Source organism: Rhinopithecus bieti, unplaced genomic scaffold, assembly GCF_001698545.2.
Source record: "Rhinopithecus bieti isolate Rb0 unplaced genomic scaffold, ASM169854v2 scaffold_763, whole genome shotgun sequence".
NCBI lineage: Eukaryota > Metazoa > Chordata > Mammalia > Primates > Cercopithecidae > Rhinopithecus > Rhinopithecus bieti.
This window is the reverse complement of record NW_016803270.1, coordinates 2,108,717-2,124,255: the sequence shown is the minus strand read 5'-3', so window position 1 is coordinate 2,124,255 and position 15,539 is coordinate 2,108,717. Positions and strand designations below refer to the sequence as shown.

The 15,539-nt window shown below is 35.4% G+C and overlaps 1 protein-coding gene across 1 annotated transcript in view; it reads left to right on the top strand.

The window, feature by feature from the left end:
- Positions 1 to 15,539, top strand: part of LOC108529416 (coiled-coil domain-containing protein 7-like) — a 216,486-nt gene that overhangs the window by 90,670 nt on the left and 110,277 nt on the right. The window contains exon 9 of the mRNA XM_017871734.1: positions 714 to 830. Within this exon, the coding sequence (XP_017727223.1) occupies positions 714 to 830 (117 nt within the window). The remainder of the gene's footprint in view (positions 1 to 713; positions 831 to 15,539) is intronic.

Here is a 15,539-nt window from a genome sequence, read left to right as displayed (position 1 = left end):
AATCTCAGTGTTACAGGAAGATGTAGATAATATTTAGACATTTGGAGACATCTTTATGAAAATATGTACCAATTATATTAGAAAATAAAAATATATCTATGAGTTTCATTGACATTGAATATGTACAATCTCTCTGACCCAGATATATATACTTTTTTCTCTTTTTTTTATAAAAAATTCATAAATTAATACAGGCAAATCTATTTTTAGTTTTAATCAACATTGTTTGAGTATGTTTGGTCATACAAGTAAACTTAGCAGAAAATCAAAATTTCTACTTTATTGCATTTCTGCATTATTTTACCAACTTTACCAGAAATGGGTAATTGTTAAAGAAAATGATAATGAGTCACATTCTTGTTTCGTTCATAATTTTAATAGTAATGGCTTTTGGTGTTTCACTAGAAACCAAAATCTTAGATTTTGGGTGGAGATTGAAATGTATTCTATCTTAAGGGAGTAAATGTCTAGGAGTAAATCTATAATTCTACTTTTCCAAAGAGTTTTATCAGGATAGATGTGAAATTTGTCAAATTAACTTCAGATATTAATAGAGATAATTTTTCTCTTCTTATTTGACATAATGATGTATTAATATGTTCCTAAACTTTAGAAATTATAGTCTTCTTGAGATTAGGCTATAGTAGGTAAGTTTCAATAGTTATTTCTGTATTTAATTTACTAAAATTTTTTTTTTCTTTTAATCTTGGTAGATCAAGATACGGATAAACTGCCAGATAGGAGTTTTACACCTGAAAGTGTAGAATCAGCTGCAGGACACATGGATCAATTTCAGACAAGTGAAGTTGACCAGTACCAAAAATTGAGAAGTATGTATTATATTGATAAATATGTTTTAAAATAATAGACATAGAGCACTTGATTATTTAAAAATATGTATAAATGTGATTCAGCTCTATTCATGGCTTTATAGTTGAATTTTCCTTTAGGATGAATATTTTAAAACAATTTACCAAAAATTAGAGTTTCAAAGAGTTAATGAATGCTGTAAAGCTATTAACATCACTCTTCTCATATTCTTTAATATTCTAATTCTTATACTGTATTTCTTAAATTTATTTGGTGAAGGAATCTGCCTTTTCTTTTCTTACACTAGTATTTCATGGAGTACCAGTTTGGGAAACACTTTTCTAGGAATTTTATAGAGCTATTAGAGATTACTTAAGTAATTGTGAACAGAATGTTAGAAATATGGACAGTGAAGGCCATTCTGATGAGGTCTTAGAAATGAGGAACGTGCTATCAGACACTGTAGGATATGCCATCCTTGTTATAAAGTGGGAAAGATCTTGACTGAATTGTATTTGTGTCCTCGTGTTTTATGAGAGGAAAAATATAGGAGTGATAAAACAGAATTATTTGGTGGAAGAAATGTCTAAGCCAAGTCTTTAGGGTGCAGCATGACTTCTATTGACTATGTTTAATAAAATGCATTAAAAGATAAATTAAAGACAGAATTTATAATCAGAAGAGAAACAGCATATGAAGATTTGGAAATTTTTCAGACTGGTCAAATTGAGAGAGCTTCTTTGGGAGAGAACACCAAGAGTGTGGCCAAGTGATCGTTTGATGAAGAGATTAGTATGGAGAGAAGCAAGACAGATGGTATTCAACAAGACATTGGGAGAATGACTCTGAATGCATTTACGAAATCATTGGGACTTCCCCTTCCATCAAGGCCCATAGTGTCAAGGCCTGAAGCCCAGAACTATTTCAAAGGTGGGGCCTCAGGTGCCCTTGGGATCTTGGAGCTTGCTGTCCAGTGCCACCTCAAGTCTTTGTTCCCCACTTTCAGACACAGTGCTTCTTAGCCACCCCAGCTGTGGCTCATGAGGGCATAGGTATGGCTCACATCACGCCTCCAGAATGTACAAGACATAAACCTGTGTGGTGCTATCCATGTAGTACTAACTCTGCAGAGAGTGCAAGAGCTGTGGGGGCATGGCTACCTCTACCTAGATTTCAAAAGATGCCTTAAAGAAGCTTGGGACCCAGATAGAGAACTACCACAGGGGTGGAACCAACACAGAGTGCCCCCAGTATGATAATGCCTAGTGGAGCTGTTAGTACAGAGCCACTTCTGTGATATCCCACTAGGGAAATGCCTAGTAGAGCTGTTGGGGCAGTACTTCTTCCACAGCCTCATAACTGCAGAGCCACCAGCATGCAATACTAGACTGGGAGAGTTGCAGGCACTCAGGCTCAACCCATGAGTGTTACTGTATGGGCAGAGCCCATCAAAGCCATGGAGGCAGAGCTGCCCAGAACCTTAGGGGCCCAACCTCCATGTCAGTGTGTCCAGAAGGCAGGACTTTAAGGTAAATAATATTATTATGGAGCCTTAAGACTTTATGTTTGCCCCATTAGGTTTTGAATTTGGTCAAGATCCATTATCCCTTTATTTTTTCCTATTTCTTTCTTTTGTAATAAAAATGTCTATCCTATGTCTATCCCACCATTGTATTTTAGAAACATATAACTTGTTTGATGTCACACATTCACAGATGGAGAGAAATTTGCCTCTGGAAGAATCATATCTTGATTCTCACCCATGTCTGATTTAGATGATATTTAGATGAGACTCTGGACTTTAGACTTTTTGAGTTGATGCTAGAACTAGTTAAGATTATTGGGACTATTGAGATGCAATGAACATACTTTATGTGTGAGATGTATATGAATTCTGGAGGACTAGGGATGGAATGCTATGATCTGAATGTATGTTTTTCCCTAAAATTCATATATTGGAACCTAAGACCCAATGTGATGGTATTAAGAGGTGGGGCCTTTGGGACATGATTAAGTCACAATGACTCTACCCTTATGAATGGGATTAGTACCCTCCTAAAAGAGGGAAGTCCTAGCCCTTTTGGCTTTCAACCATGTAAGGACACAGCATTCATCTTTGTCACTCTTCCATATGTGTATGTAAGGACACAGATAATGCAGCATCTATGAGGAACAGGCCCTCACCTGACCTTGAAACTGTTGTTCCTTGACCTTGTACTTCTCAGTTCTAAAGTACTGTGGTTAAATGATTTGACCAATATCATCACATGGTTTCTAAGTAGAGGAGCCAATATTTGAATGTGAGATTTCTCTTTTCTAGGTTATTGTTTGTCTTGCTTTAGCTTTTAAACTTTGAAGTCCTTATTTATTAACATCATTCCATACTGTTTTTAGTGACTTTAATTCTTCATTCACTATCATCTTCAGTTCTCCAGGACTGTTTTATTTCCATCACACTTGCCTTACTCAGATTTTTCCAGGAACACATTTGAAAAAAGCAAAAAACCCAGACCCTCTCAATTATAGAAATTAGATCCATTCACAAAATGTTTAGGTCAATCTCAGCTGGATGTGCAATGCTGGCTGGGTATCCTCCTACATACACTCATACCTGCCCCTGCACTAGGTGTTGGAATCCACAGACTCCTAGGACTCAACATGTTCAAAACCAAACTTACCTTTACTCCAGACCTGATTGTTTTGATATGTTTCCTTTTATTATTGTGGCAAGGTTGAACATTATAAAAAAGCACAAAGAAGAAAATAACAGTCACTAATATGCCTACAAACCAGACTCAGAATTGGCCTTTGTTAACTGTCATATTGGCTTCTAGGCTTTGTCTGTCTGTCTGTCTATCTATCTATCTATCTATCTATCTATCTATCTATCATCAATTTTTGTGAGTGTGTGGATACTATATAACTCACAATCCTTTATCTTAACATTATAATGTTACACATAGAGCTAAAGATCCCTCCCCTCATGTTATTTGATTACCATCATTCTCAGTTATCGTTTTTACTTTCCGAGCTAAGCAAAATCTTATTTTTATGTATATCCTTTATTTCATAGAAATATATGGTACGTTTTTGTGTAGTTTTAAGTATATAGCAAATTTACTATTTAGTAATACTAATAGTACTTAATACTAATAGTATTTTAGTATTTGTATTACTTAGTATCTAATAGTTTTATTAGTAATATAATTGTATTAATAGTATAATGAATGCTATTATACTGTTTCAACTTAAATAGTATATAATAAATGTTGTTATTGGTAGAATTGGATTTCCCTGCCAGATAAATTGTACAATGTTTCCTGCAAACCTTTTGCTTTGTATCTATTTATATATTTGTTTGGTTTTTTTTGAGTGTTTCAATTTTCAAGTTTTGTTTCCTTCCTTTCTTCTCTACCAAACTGAAACTCTACATTCCATTATTTGTTTGTCCTCAATTTTTTGTCTTAACAAATGTAGTCTTATACATAATTTTTGCTTTGTCTAAAGCTAATCAGTATCTTTAGCTCCATTACAAATAAAAGAAACTTAGAAATATTTTACTTCCATTTATATTCTTAAATTGCTTTCTCACTCCAAACTAATCAAAATAACGAAAACGTTAAAGTGTTAATAAGTTTGAATATGTGTGTTCAGCCATCATTATTTGCTTTTTTCATGCTTTCTGTATCAGTTAATAGTATGTTTAGTCATGGGTGAAAATCATCTTTCTCTTTTTTTCTTGCATTTTCATGACTACTAGTCAGGCAGAACATCTTTTATTCCTTACCTCTTTTCATTTCCTTTTCTGTTATGTGGTACCCTTTGCCCATTTTTTATTAGGTTGTCTGCTTTTTAAAAACATTCTAGGTGCTTTTATATATTAAAAAAATAAGTCAGATAGCACATACTTTTAAAATCATTTTATAGTTCTATCTTTTGTATGTTGGCACATATTTTTTCAATTTATTGTGGTCTTGTATGTTTCTACTTTATTTACAATTCTATGTTTCTGTTCTTACTTAGGAATGTCCCTTTAACTTCAAGGTTATATGAATATTTTTCTATGTTTTCTTTTAGTATTTGCTTATTTTTACATGCAGTTTTAATCCATCAAGCACATATATTTCATAAGGTATATGATTGTTATAAATACTTTTGCTTTCTTTCATAGGGCTAGGAAATCCTATTTCCAATGTCTAACTCTTAATATTGACAGAGAAACAGATTCAAACATGCTCACAACTTATCTAATGCTAATTAACTCATAAAACTGAAATATGATATGTAAAGGCCCAACATTATATAAATGATCAAAATATAATTGTCTACAAAACATAGGGTCAAAAAACCAAGAAAGCTTAATGAAAGACATACAGTAAGTATATGGAATAAAGATATAATTTATTAAAATAAATATGATTTATTTAAATTCACATTTTATATAAGCATTCTTAAATTATATAAAAACACATAATGCAATTATCATGTTTAATTAGTATGATGTTACTGATTATGAGACATGTCCTTTTTAGGTAACATAAGGAAGCAGAAATGTTAATAACCAAATTGTGAAACAGTGCTTTATTTTTCATTTATTGTAATGTACTTCAATTTTGGAGAAGCTAAATGTAAAAATACATGCATTATTAAAAGTATAGTAATATTGTTTTTAAGAAATGAACACCCAAAACAAGATGGCTCAGAAAGGTTCAAAATAAAGATTATCACCCCACCCTGCACACACAACACAAATTGAAATTGAAAGTAGATAGAAGATAGAAGTATTCCTTCACCTTAATTCTGACTTCCTCAACATCCATTTTCAGCTAAACTATGAGAGAAAGACCCCAAATTGTGTGCTAGTCATGGTGATATTCAGTATATTTAACAACCGGTATGGCAATATATTAATAATATAACATATGAATTCAGAAATGGAAGTAATTGTATTTTATTCTCTAAAAGTAATGATTATGGCACTCCCAATCATTGTCAGTTTCAGGCTATAATAAATTCACTAGACAAAACAGACTTTAAACTAATATTACATTTATTTGGCTTCTTAACATAATAAAGAAGAGGGAATACAGAAAGCATGGTGTCTCTCTCACTGGGGCACCCAGCAGCTACCACATACCTTGTTTCTTTTGTTCTCTTCACCTATATTGACCATGTGTTATCTACTAATAAAGGAATAAAAGGGTCTATGGTACTTGATACAGAAAAGCCACATTTCCCATAAACATCTTGCCTGCCTTTAAACAATCTCTAGAACTTCCATTGGTGTACCCCTATTGCTTGAGCTTCTAAAACACCTCTTCATTCATCTTTAATGGTATTAGACTCCATGGTAAGTAGCATAGCATAGAGCCCCTTTTAGAGATGGTTTTATAATTTCTCAGAGTTGTTTCTGGTATAATGCATAAGATTAATAAGTGTTCTTTCCTGAATGGCCTTTTCCAAGTGGATGGCCAACCATGGTAGTTTTGTGTCAGCTTGACTAGTCTCTAGTACCTGGTTTCATGGTCAAACACAAGTCTAGATGTTACTGTGAGGGTGTTTTTATTAGATATAATTAACATTTAAATCAGCAGGCTTTGAGGGAAACAGCTTACCTTCCATAATGTGGGTGAACCTCATCGAGTCAGGTGAAGGTCTTGAGAGAAAAGACTGAGATCCCCAAAGAAGGAATTCTGCCTCCACAATGCCTTTGACTTAAGACTGAAATGTTGACTCCTGCCACAGTTTCCAGCCTGCCAGCCAGGCCTAAATATCCCATGAGACAGTTCCTTAAAACTTCTCTCACTCTTTCTCCCTCTCTCCTTTCTGCTTCTGGAGAACCCTCACTAATACATATTTTGGTACCAGGAATGATTCTAAAGGAACATAATTTTAAGGATGAATTTTCTGAATTGGTTCTGGGGTTTTGGGAATTAGTTCACCAATATTATTAGTTTTAAATGCAGAAATAACTCTATCTCCAGTAGCAAAGAGAGCACTGATACCATGGCATCATATGGTAATAGGACAGAAAATACCACCACTGGATACTCCTAATCAAATACTTAAAAACAGCAGGTTTCTGAGTGACCATGTATTTGATACCTTAACATATTTTTGCCAAAGTAATGAGTATAATGATATTAGCTGGTTACTCTTATTATGTTAGACAAAGTGGGGAAAGAAAAGGATGAGCTTGGAATTCAAATTTCCATCCCAAGAGCCACATAATGACCTACAACTTTCTATGACTACCCTGAAAGAAACCCTAGTCTCCTATAGCTACAGATTGCTGAAAACTAGCTCAGACTGCTGAAAACCATACCCAGAGTCTCATCCTGTGAGTGACTGAATTATAATGCAAGTTGAATTCCCAATTTTATAGGATATCTTCTGTTAAAATGAGAGCATTGATTAGGATAGAACAAAATCCTAAAAGCTGGAATGAGGAAATATGGGAAGATCCTAATGACGCTAGGGATGTTTACCTCTAAACTCTGCTGAGTCCCCCTTGCCATTAGAAGCAGGCTTTCTAGAGACTGATGTCAGGTGGAATAGGAGGTTCCTTACTTTTCTCCCTCCCATAGATGCAGAGAATAAACATTTCTGCATGGACCAATTCTCTCTGAGAACCAGAAAGTGGTTGAGTGACTCCTACACATTGGGAAACTTAAAAAATATCCACATATTGGGTAGGGAAAGCAAAGACTCATGCACAAACTTCATCCTAAGCACAATGTCATACAATTGGGAAATAATCCACAACTCATAACTTCTTCCAGAGGAATGAAGGGTTTGGACCACATATAGAGTTCTGCAACATTTACAGTTTCTGCCAGAGGGTTTGGCTCTTAAATTACCTACTTCAGGGAGTGGAGGGAACTTGGAAGTCATGAGTTTGCCTGGAGAAGGGAGAACAAAGAGATGGTTTTGAATGAGTGTGCAAGCACTTCTCGTGGCTAGCTATAGTTCCCCAGAATCTAGTTTCTTCCTGGAAGTAGTTTGTTGTCACACTCTTCCAGAAGCTGCCTGATATATATATACACAATAAATATATATATATACTACCCAGAGTCACATAGATTCAACACAGTGCTTATCAATATTCCAATTACATTTTTAGAGAAACAGAAAACAAAAATTAGATTACTTCTATAGAATCACAACAGACATCACTGTTGTGATGTCTTTGTAATACAATTGTTTTAAAGCCAAAACAGTCTTTAAAAAGAAAAACAAAGTTGCAGGCATCACACTTTCTGGTTTCAAATTGTATTACAAAGCGAATTTAAAATATAAAAATATTTTTAAAAAACAACTATGTTTTTTTATGGTACTGGTATAAAAACAGGTATATAGACTGATGGAAGAGAATAGAGGGCCCAGAAATAAACACAACCATATATGTCAACTAATTTTCACAAGGCCATCAAGAAGACACAGTGGGAGAATGGCCATCTCTTTAACAAATAGTGTTGGGAAATCTGAATACTCAAACGCAAAATAATGAAACTGGACCTTATTTTATAACATTCACAAAAATAAACTTAAAATGGATTGAAGACCTAAACATAACATCTTTAACTATAAAACTCCTTGAAGAAAACACAAGGGAAAAACTTCTTGATATTGATCTTGGCAATAATTTTTGGATATCTAACCAAGATCCCGAGACACAAAAGCAAAAGTATACAAGTGGAAGTATAATGAAACTAAAACTTTTCTGGACAAAGGAAACAATGCAGAAAATGAAAAGACAGCCAACAGATTCAGAGAAAAAACATTTGTGAATCATATATTGTTAGATAAGCAGTTGATATTCAAAATATGTAAGGAACTCACACACTCAACAGCAAAATAACAATAATAGTCTGATAAAAATGGGAAAAGAACCTAAACAGACACTTTTTGAAATAAGACATACAAATGGTGAACAGGCATATGAAAAGATGCTCAACATCACTAATCATCAGGGAAATGCAAATAAAAACCATGAGTTATCATCACACACCTATTAGAATGGCTGCTATCAAAAAGATAACATGTTGGTGAGGTTATGGAGAAACAGAATCCTTATATACTGTACAGGTGGTAAAAAAAATAGGGAATTTCTTTAAAAAATTAAAAATAGAATTACCATATAACCCAGCAATTCCCCTTCTGGGTACATACCCAAAGGAAATGAAATAAATACCTAGTAAAGATATTTCCATCCCCGTGTCCATGCAACAGTACTCACAATAACCCCAAGATATGAAAATAACGTGTTTGTCAGTGGATGTATCGGTAAAGAAATCGTGGTGTTCTCATACAATGGAATATTATTCTTCCTTTTAAAAATGAGATACTACCATTCTCAACAACATGGATGAACCTGGAAGTCATGCTAAGTGAAATAAGCCAGGCACATAAAGAAAATACTGCACGATCTCACATATATGTTGAATCTAAAAAGTCATACTCATAGAATTAGAAGGTGGAATGGTGGTTACCTGAGGCTGGGGGAAAGGGGAGAAATGGGGAGATGTTACAAAAGGGCACAAAATTTCAGATAGGAGTATTAATTTCTGGAGAGCTACTGTATAGCATGGTATTTATAGTTAATAAAATATTCTGTATACTTGAAAATTGCTAAGAGAGTAGACTTTATTCTTACTACAAAAATTGATATGTGAGGTGATAGATAATTAACTTGATTTAATCATTCTGCAATATATACATGTATCAAAACACCACTCATAACCCCATAAATATATACAATAAAAAACAGGGCTGGGCGCAGTTGCTCACGCCTATAATCTCAACACTTTGGGAGGCCAAGGCGGGCGAATCGCAAGGTCAGGAGATTGAGACCATCCTGCCTAATACGGTGAAACCCCGTCTCTACTAAAAACACAAAAAATTAGCTGGGCCTGGTGACCGGCGCCTGTAGTCCCAGCTACTCGGGAGGCTGAGGCAGGAGAATGGCGGGAACCCGGGAGGCGGAGATTGCAGTGAGCCGAGATGGCGCACTTCACTCCAGCCTGGGCGACAGAGCGAGACTCCATCTCTAAAAAACAAAATAAAACAAAACAAAAAAGCTGAAGCAGCCTTTTCATTCCTTCATTCCTGTTGGAAGAGATTAATCCTGCTTTGTCCGAAGAAACTATAATTGCCTCCCTTGAGATACTCACCTTGCAAAACACTTCTGATTCTCCTTAAGACTCAACCCCACCACCCTCTTTTGCCTGTAGACCTATAATTAGACTCAAGTCCCACCAGCCCCCTAAAGATTAAGTACAAAGTTTGACTCATGAGAAGGTGCACGGCATTCCAAAAGAACTACATAATTTTTCTAATTTATTTAGACAGAAATCAGGGAAATATGTTTGGGAATCAATATTGCATGTATAGGATGAAGATGAAAAGAACAAAGTTAGATCACACCAAATTTATTGATATGGTATAATTTATTTATCACTAAGCAGAGATTGTTGGTTTAATGTTGCAGCATGGAGGTTAGAAAGGACTGTAACAGTGAGTTTGGTTGGCTGAAACATGGACCAAAAGGTGGCCTATACTAAGTGAAGCTGAAATGCAGAATTGCCTTGGTTTACTGAAAAGGAAGGGATTCAAGGGCCTAGGAAAATTGGAATGTTAATGTGGATTTATCATTTAAGATCTGCTAACCCATCTTAGGAGGATCCAGAGGACATACCCTTCACCACAACTGTGAGAAATGTGAAGACAACCCCAGCATTCTCAAACAGCTCTGTGGTTGCTCTTCTCTATTGGTCAGAAATCACACTGGATGTTGCTGCTACTGAATTGGGAACCTTAGATGCAATAGGAATAATTGGGTCTCAGAGGCCAAGTAGTGGCGTTTAAGCATCTGAAACAGTGTCATGCTTACCATAATGGAAATCAGAGTCAAAGTAGAAATCAGAATAGTCTGGCTTGAGTTATCTATGGCATTGGCTAGTTGATCATTGTGTTTGCTGAAGTGACATAAATGGTCAAGCTGCTAAATTCTTACTTAATCTGTATAAGCAGAAGAGTTCTAGATCAAGTGGACAAAAGTCTAATTTAAATAATAAAAACACAGTCATGGCCTCTCAGTCAATTCCCAGACTTGATCAAGTTTATAGACCCAGGACCCCTTGAAGGAAGGGTACCCTTGAGGAAGGACCCAGTATACTGCCAAAAATTTATACCTTTAATTTTTCTCCCAGCCTTCCTCAAAGGGACCTATGGCCTTTTGCTGGGGCTGCTATGCAACATATAAAAGAAAATAAGATTTTTAAGGGATTAATTGACAGTGCCTCTGAACTGACACTAATTCCAAAAGGCCAAAAATGTCATGATGGTACACTGGAAAGGAAGCTATGGAGTGCAAGTGATCAATGGAATTTTAGCACAGATCTGTCTTACAGTGGATCCAGTGGGAGCTGAACTCATCCTCTTGTCATTTCCCCAGTTCGTGAATGTATAATTGAATAAATATACTCATCAACTAGCAGAATTTTCACATTGGTTTCCTGACCTGAGGAGTAAGGACCATTATGGTAGAAGAGGCCAATTAGAAGCTACTAGAACTGCTTCTACCTAGGAAAATTGTAAACCAAAAGCAATATTACATTCCCAGAGAGATTTGGAAGATTAGTGACTTCATCAAGGACTTGAGAAATGAAGGGGTTGTGATTTCAACCACACCCTTCAACTCACCTATTTGGCCTGTTCAGAAAACAGATGGATCTCAGGGAATAAGAGTGGATTATCATAAATTTAAATAGACGGTGATTCTAATTGTAGATACTGTACTAGATAATGATTTCATTGCTTGAGCAAATTAACATATCCCCTGGTAATTGGTATGCAAATACTGATGTGGAAAATTGCTTTATTTTCTGCTTTCCTATAGTGAAGAAGCAGTTTTCTTTTAGCTAGAAAGTCTAATAATGCATCTTCACCATCCTACCATGAGGGTAAATTAGTTCTCCCGCTCTATATCATAATTTAGTTTGCCAGGAACTTGAAAGCCTTTCTGCAAGATATCATATGTGTTTGTTACATTGATGATATACTGACTGGACCTCTTGGGTAAAAAGTAGTCTAGATATATTAGTAAGATATTTGCATGTCAGAAGGTGGGACATGAATTCAAAAAATTTAGGGGCCTTCTACATCATGAAATTTTTAGAAGTCTAGTGGAATGGGACATGTCAAGATATTCCTTCTGAAATAAGGAAAAATTGTTGCATCTGGCCTCTCCTACTACCAAAAAACAGGTGTAATGCCTATTTGACCTCTCTGTATATTAAGGCAACATATTCCTCATTTGGGCGCGCTACTGTGGCTCACTTACTGAGTGACCTGGAAATCTATTTGTTTTGAGTGGGACCAAGAACAAGAGAAGGTTCTGTAACAGTACAGGATGCTCTTCCACTTGGAAAACATGATCCTACATATCCAGTGGTGCTGGAAGTGACAGTAGCAGATAAGGATGCTCTTTAGAGCCCTTGGCAAGTTCCTATAGGTGAATCACAGTGCAGGCCCCTTGGAGCAAAGCCATCTCATTCTCTGCAAATAATTATCCTTTTTGTATAACAGTTCTTGGCCTGCTATTGGGTGTTAGTAGAAACTGAACACTTAACCATGGACCACCAATTTGCCAAGCAATCTGAGCTGCCCACCATGAACTGGGTGTTATCTGACCCTCCAAATAGTTTGGCATGCAGGTAGTACTCCATCATCAAATAGAAGTGGTGTACATGAGACAGTGCTCAAGCACGCTCTGAAGACACAAGTGAAATATATGATGTGGCCAAATACCCATGGTTTCCACTTCTGCTACATTACGTCCTCTCTCCCAGCCTACTCTCTTCAGTACCCCTTTCAGCAATATGAGGTTAAAACCAGGTACTATGAATACTCTCTTGATTTTTGGTTCTTGTGATGGTGTTTTTTTGTGTTGTTAGTTGTTAAAATTTGATGTTTCTGTAAGGGGGATCAATACTGTAGACTTCCATTCAGCCATCTTGCTCTAATCCTGCCAGGCTCTTTTCAACAACCAGATCTTGCATGAACTAATACTGATAGAGTAACAACTCACTCATTACTGTGGAGAGGACACCAAGCCATTCATGACAAATTTTATCCCATAGCCAAAACACCTCCCACTGGGCACATATCCAATATTGGTGATCAAGTGTCAACATGAGATTTGGAGGGGAGATATATGCAAACCATATTACTTTCCATTAAATTTTTGTTCAGCCACTGTTCTGGGGGTTGTAAGAGATATGATATGTTCATACTACATTTTGCTTTTTACCTAATATTTATACACTGGTCATGTTAAATGTGATTCTTTGTCCAAATGACATATATTTTAGGGAGCCAAGTGGTATAAAATGTGTTTTTCTAAACTATTGATTGTATTTTCTGCCTTGGCTTCTTTTAGAAGAAATTTAAAAACCAAAATAGAACAAGTATCCCTTTACAAATTTATTTGTGAAGTGGAGGCAGAGCAAGATGGCTGAATAGAATTCTCCAACAGTCATCCTCCTCTTCTGCCTGCAGGAACATCAAATTGAACAACTATCCATACAAGAGAGCACCTTCATAGAACCAAAAAGTCAGCTGTCTGAAGAAGGATGGGTACAAGCAAGTCCAGACTGCAAAAACCAGTATAAAACCTAAACTTTGCAATGCTCAGACATTAACAAATGTCCACAGGCATCAAGAATATATAGGAAAATATAACCTCCCCAAACTGATTGAATAAGACATCAGTAACCAGTTCTGGCAAAACAGAGATATGTGACCTCTTAGAGAATTTAAAATGGCTGTTTTGAGGAAGCTGAATGATTTTCAAGATAACATAGAGAAGGAATACAGAAATTTATCAGAGAAATTTAACAAAGAGATTGAAGTAATAACTTTAGAAACACCCAGAAATTCTGGAGTTGAGAAATTCAATGGACATATACAAAAATGCATCAGAGTATCTCAACAGCAGAAGTGATCAAGTGGAAGAAAGGATTACTGACTCAAAGACAGGCTTTTGAAAATACAGAGAAGAAAAAAAATTGAAAAGAATGCAGTATGCTTACAAGATTGTATGGCTATTTAAATAACATTATTTAAATATTACAAGTATGTATTTAATACTTGTATTTAACATTACAAGTATAGCTATTTAAATAACATTAATTCCTTTCTTTCATCAGTATTCTGTATTTTTCCTTGTAGAGATCTTTCTCCTCCTTGGTTAAATATATTCCTAAGTATTTTATTTGTAGCTATTGTAAATGGGATTGCCTTCTTGATTTGATTCTCAGCTTGTTAAGGTATACAGAAATGGCAGTAATTTTTGTGCATTGGTTTTGTATCCTGAAACTTTACTGAATTTGTTTATGAAATCTAAGAGTTTTGGAGAAGTCTTTAGGTTTTTCTAGATATTAGATCATATTATCAGTGAACAAAGATCATTTGACTTCCTGTTTTCCTATTTTGATGTCTTTTATTTTTTTCTCTTGCCTGACTGCTCTGGGTAGGACTTTCAGTATTATGTTGAATAGGAGTGGTGAAAGTGGGCATCCTTGTTCCACTTCTTAGAAGACTGCTTTTAACTTTTCTGTGTTCAGTATGATGTTGGCTGTGGGTTTGTCATATATGGCCTTTATTATTTTGAGGTATGTTTCTTCTATACCTAGTTGATTGAAGATTTTATCCTGAAGAAACGCTGAACTTTATCAAATGCCATTTTGTGTATTGTTGAGATTATCAAAAGGGTTTTGTTTTAATTCTGTTTATGTGTTGAATCACATTTATTTATTTTCATATATTGAACTGTCCTTGAATCCCTGGAATAAACCCCACTTAATCATGGTATATTATATTTTGATGTGCTATTGGATTTGCTAGCATTTTGTTGAAGATTTTTTCAACTATAATCAGCAGGGATTTGGGTCTGTAGTTTTTTGTGTGTCCTTGTTCAGCTTTGGTATTAGGGTGGCTTCACAGAATGAATTATAGAGGATTCTCTCTTTTTTGTAATTTTGGAATGGTTTCAACAGGGTTGGTACCAGTTCCTCTTTGCACATTTGGTAGAATTTGGCTGTCAATCCATCTAGTTCTGTGCTTTTTTTTTAATTGGGAGATTTTTTATTACTAGTTCAATCTTACTACTCCTTATTGGTCTGTTCAGGATTTCTGTTTCTTCCTGGTTCAGTCATGGAAGGTTGTATGTTTCCAGAAATGTATCCATTTCCTCTAAGTTTTCTCTTTGTGAGTGTATAGTTATTCATGTACTCTGATAATCTTTTAAATTTCTGTGGTATCAGTTCTTATGTCTCCTTTTCATATCTGATTATGTTTACTTGGATTTTTTTTTCTTGGTTAATCTAGATAGTGATATATCAATTTTAAAACTCTTCTCAGGGAACCAAGTTTTCATTTTGTTGATCCATTGTATTATTATTATTATTTCTTTTAAAATTATACTTTAAGTTCTGGGATACATGTGCAGAATGTGCAGGTTTGTTACACAGGTATACATGTGCCATGGTGGTTTGCTGCACCCATCAACCCATCATCTACATTAGGTATTTCCCTAATGCTTTCCCTCCTTGAGCCCCCCAGCCCTCAACAGGTCCCAGTGTGTGATGTTCCCCTCCCTGTGTCCATGTTTTCTCATTGTTCAACTCCCACTTATGATGAGAACATGCAGTGTTTGGTTTTCTGCT